This window comes from Physeter macrocephalus, unplaced genomic scaffold, assembly GCF_002837175.3.
Source record: "Physeter macrocephalus isolate SW-GA unplaced genomic scaffold, ASM283717v5 random_5544, whole genome shotgun sequence".
Classification (NCBI taxonomy): Eukaryota; Metazoa; Chordata; class Mammalia; order Artiodactyla; family Physeteridae; genus Physeter; species Physeter macrocephalus.
In genome coordinates this window covers 1-4,428 of record NW_021150829.1, presented here as the reverse complement: position 1 = coordinate 4,428, position 4,428 = coordinate 1, and the positions used below count along the sequence as shown (strand labels likewise).

General features: G+C 52.2%; 1 protein-coding gene across 1 annotated transcript; it reads right to left on the bottom strand.

Moving 5' to 3' along the window:
- Nucleotides 1-44: 44 nt before the first annotated feature.
- On the bottom strand, nucleotides 45-3,888 carry LOC112063225 (transmembrane emp24 domain-containing protein 3-like; the record flags this gene model as incomplete). Its single annotated transcript, XM_055083699.1, has 1 exon — nucleotides 45-3,888. A coding segment is annotated over one exon (338 nt), but the record flags the coding sequence as incomplete, so codon positions are not given.
- Between the last annotated feature and the right edge of the window lie 540 nt (nucleotides 3,889-4,428).

Below are 4,428 nucleotides of genomic sequence, written 5' to 3'. Positions count from 1 at the left end.
GGGGGGGGGGGGGGGGGGGGGGGGGGGGGGGGGGGGGGGGGGGGGAAGAGAAACGGAGGAGGACACAGAAACCACGGGTGCCGACACCTCGGGCAGAGGACACATCAGATATGCCATGTAAGGCATCACTTCAAAGACGTGGATCAGATGTCACCAGCCAGAGAGCAGCACTGCACTTCTATGAAGAGGGCCTGAGGTCTTTACAGGAACAACCTCAGATCCGATCAGTGACAGGGAAGGAAGCCAGTTCTCAGGAGGTAACAGAGCAGGAGGTGGTACTCTACGGCTTTCCTGGCGTCTAAAACCAGCAGACACCTTTAGAACCTGGCACAGGCCTCACAGGAGACCCCAGGGCCACACATCACCAAGATTCACAGACACCTGGAAGCATCCCCTTACTGTAAAAACATGCTACTTCCCCGTCCACTGGGACCTGCCGTTGGCGTTAGTCTAAGATACCACTTCAGCTTGTTCCCACAAAATTTCAGTTAGGCAACCCAGCCAGCCTGCTTCCTATCCAGCAGGAAGCCAGCAGAGGCCCTTCTGTTGCAAAGAGCCCTGTTTTCCCAGGGCCATGGGTCCCCAGCTCTCCTGCAGTGCGACCTTCACCGCGCTGAGACCTCCAGCCCTGGCTGGTTCCCAGTGTCCGGGAGCCTCACGGGGATTGTGGGCATCGCTCCATCATGACAGGTAGTCTCTGGAGACACCCTGACCTGTCTCCCTCCCAGGACCATCCCTTTCCTCCATCCCATGCCCACATCCCATCCCGTCTCTACCACCTGCTGATGCCCAGGTCTTCACTCTGTAACCAGCAGCAAATTCCTGCAGCCTCACCTCATCAGGACCTCCACGGATAGAAGCACTGGGCTCTTTATTTTATTTTTTGGCCGCGCACCACATGGGATCTTAGTTCCCCCAACCAGGGATCGAACTCGCACCCCCTGCAATGGAAGCACGGGGTCTTAACCACTGGACTGCCAGGGAAGTCCGCGCTTGGCTCTTTAAATTCTTCAAGAGCTCAAAGGCAGCGTCGCAGGAGCTGGCCTCAGAGTAGAGTTAGGAAAACCTTTCATCTTCCCTCGGCCACCACTGAGGCAGCCCCGGACCTTGGACCTCTGTCAGGAACCTTCAGCCTCCGCTAGGATCTGCCCAGACTCTCAGGACGCCCAGGGCACCTCAAGCTTGGCCTCCCTCAGCAGCATCCCTAGCCCAAGTCCTCTGCCAGGAGCCTGGTCGTGCTGGAACTCAGGCCAAAGACAAGTCCCTCTCTCTGGCCTGGAGCCCTGGCCCGGGACTCGGTCACTCTGGATCCTATTCTTTCACCCTAGGGCTGCTACTGGTGCCAGAACACACAGCCTCTGGCCCAGCACTGAGCCGGACAAAGCCTCAGGAGAAAAGAGGAGACAGCTGCAGGAAGAAAGGGGATCCATGCCAAGCAAAATAAGATCAGGGCCGGTGAGGAAAGTAAAGTGATGCCCTGAACACCTGCACCTGCTGTTCTCCCCACCCAGGAGGGCTTTCCTCCTCCCGTGCCAGACACACTCCGAGGTAAGCACCCAGAGTGTCGCTTTAAGCTAAAACTCTCCCTGTGAAGACGTCCCTGACCCTCCTGGAAGAGTCAATTGGTCCATCCCCTGACAACCCTCACCCTTAAATCTCAGCTCTGATCAGAGCATCCTGGAGCTCCGTGGTTTACAGGGTCGCATTCCATGCAGGGCTCCTGACAGCTGGGACAGCGCCCTCTGACCTCATACTCCCACCGCCGGGTACAGTGTGCAGACTGAGCACGGGCCCACCGCAGGCGAGCGGGAGCTGTCTGAGACAGGCACAGACCAGGCAGGGGGGTCAGAGGTACAGAAGGAGAAGGAAACAGCTCTTTTGTGGCTGGGCAGACGGTTAAGGTTCCCAGATGTAGAAGAGGGGAAGTGCAATCACTCCTTCCTGCAACAAAACCGAACTCTAATTTTAAGGCTCCAGGAAAGAACGTCTCTAGTGCGCTAATCCACAAAGCCTTTTCTCTACTGGTTTCTTTTCCACTGCTTAGAGAGAGAAATCCTTCAGCTCAGCTTCTGGAGACTCACAGAATCTTCAAAACAGAAGCTATTTCATCAATGACCAACAGACCTCCTGAGAGGACAGCTTATGAAAGATCTTACACTGGGCTGGACCTCCTATCAGCAGTCACGCCGCTAAGTTCAAACGCACTGCTGTCCAGTGGAACTCTCCATGCATGGGCACCAGCCACTTGTGACTACTGAGCATTAGAAATGTTGGTATAGAGCAAACAAGGAAGGGAATTTTTAATTTAATTTTAATTAAATGTCAACAGCCATATGTAGATAGCTGTTACTGACTGGACAGTGCAGTGCTAACCTCCAACTGCCCAGAGAATGAGCCCACGGTCAAAGCCACAGAGGAATGGAGCCTGTGGTCACCTTGGAGGGCAGCCCAGAAGGTAATCTGGCATTGCTGGAGACTCAGATGCTCTGGCTTTGGGTCTGGAACAGGTGCAGCCACAGAGGGTCATTCCTGTCTTGCAGGTTTCCCTGGGTCCTGCCACTCAGTCATTTGACAACTATTTGGTGAGCTCTTATTCTATGCCACACCCCAGGCACTGGGGCGCTGGGGATTCAGGGGTAATACAGAGTCCTAGCCTCAGAGTCTGCATATGGGAGGGAGGGAGAAGCTTAAATAGCAGGAGGGAAGACTGATGGAGGAGGCTGGGGTCCGATTATAGTTAACTGTGACAGCCATGGTGACAGAGATGACTATCTGGCCTTCAAAAGTGTCACCGTCTCTCTTCCAGATTGTGAAGTTTAATGCTAGGAGGTGACTGCCCAACTGAACTGTATTTGCCGCCTTCGTTTCATCCAGACTATCCACAGGACGATTTCTCAACAATGAGATATGAGTGGGTGTGATGGCGTCACTTCTGGGCCAGGGCTTTTAAGAAGCAGATGGGACTTTATCATTCTCTCCTTCTTTTGGTGGCTAGAAACAGAGGACTCTGAAGCCCTAAGGGACATCAGAAAGATGACAAGAAAGAAGGAGCCTGGCTTGCTGAGTCACTCCATGGAGGAAAGTCCTCCACCCCTATTCCCCACTCTCTGGATTATTATTTGAGTGAGAAAAAAAAACTTTCTTTGTGCTAAGCCATTGATATTTGGGGTTTATTTGTTATAGCAGCTAGCCGTTGTTACCTTAACTAATACATACCACACAAAGTAGGACTGGTCTTTCTCATGTAGATACATCATATCAGCAGAGAGGCATATGCTATGTGTACTCTGAAAGTGGTGCTGTGTCAAAGACTAAATGGGAACGCAGGAACACCAGAGGAAAGTATTGCAGGGATCCAGTTGAAGAATGGAGAGGAAGACCGAAAGGAGAACATAGGGTCTTGCAGGACGGGATGTGAACAGAGGGGCAGAGTCCATACTGAGACTTCAGACTGGAGCTGGATAGCTGGTGACTGCTCATCAGCCAAGACGGGCACAGACGAGGAGGAGCAGGCGGGGGCGGGGAGGGGGTGTATCTCAGCCTGTCACTGTTAGTGTCCACTCACCTGGGTGAGAGCCGTGACTCTGTTCCCCATGTCTGGGAGAATGGGGGGCTCGTCGCCCACTTGAAAGTCAAAGTAGACGGTCTTGTGAGAGAAGGTGGAAAACTCATTACTGAAGCAAAACTGATAAACGCCCTTGACCTCAGCCTGGTGTGTGAAGCTGTCATACTGCTTCTTGGTTTCCCTGTAGATGGTGTTCCCCAGGGGGTCCTCCACATAGCAGTCAACGTCGTAGTGGCCTCCAGTGATGACCTGACAAGCACAAAAGACACCCAGTCTGCTGTTACCAGAGAGGCAGATGCCACTTACCAAAGGCCGACCAGGCACTGTGATTACATGTCACAAACATTTTTTTCATTTAATCTTCACAGCCGTCTAAAGGCTGACACTCCCCAACTTACAGAGGATGGCACTGAGGCTGAGAGAGTTGAAGTTAACTGGCCATGGTCATGCCGCTTAAAAGTGACAGAGCTAAGACTCGAATCCATGTCTGCCTGACTCCAAAAGTTTTGCTCTGCAAGAGTGCAAAGAGCCTAATCCTCCCCATTTTACAGAAGACGTAACTGTGGCCCCGAGGTTAAGTAAACTGCTGAACGTGTCTGGTAAACGTTAATATTATTAACGTAGCAATAATAATATTATTGCTGATGGAATGCAAGGGGAAAGCAAATATAGACTGAAGCCTTCACAGAATCAGTGATTACCAGAGGTGGGAGAGTCCTTGGGAATCATTAGTTCAAACTCTCTTTGTCAACACAGGAAAGATAAGACCTGCAAAGGGCAAAAATCACAGAGGGGGTCAACGACTATAACTAAAGTCCATCAAAGAACACAGTCAGGGCTTCCCTGGTGGCGCAGTGGTTGAG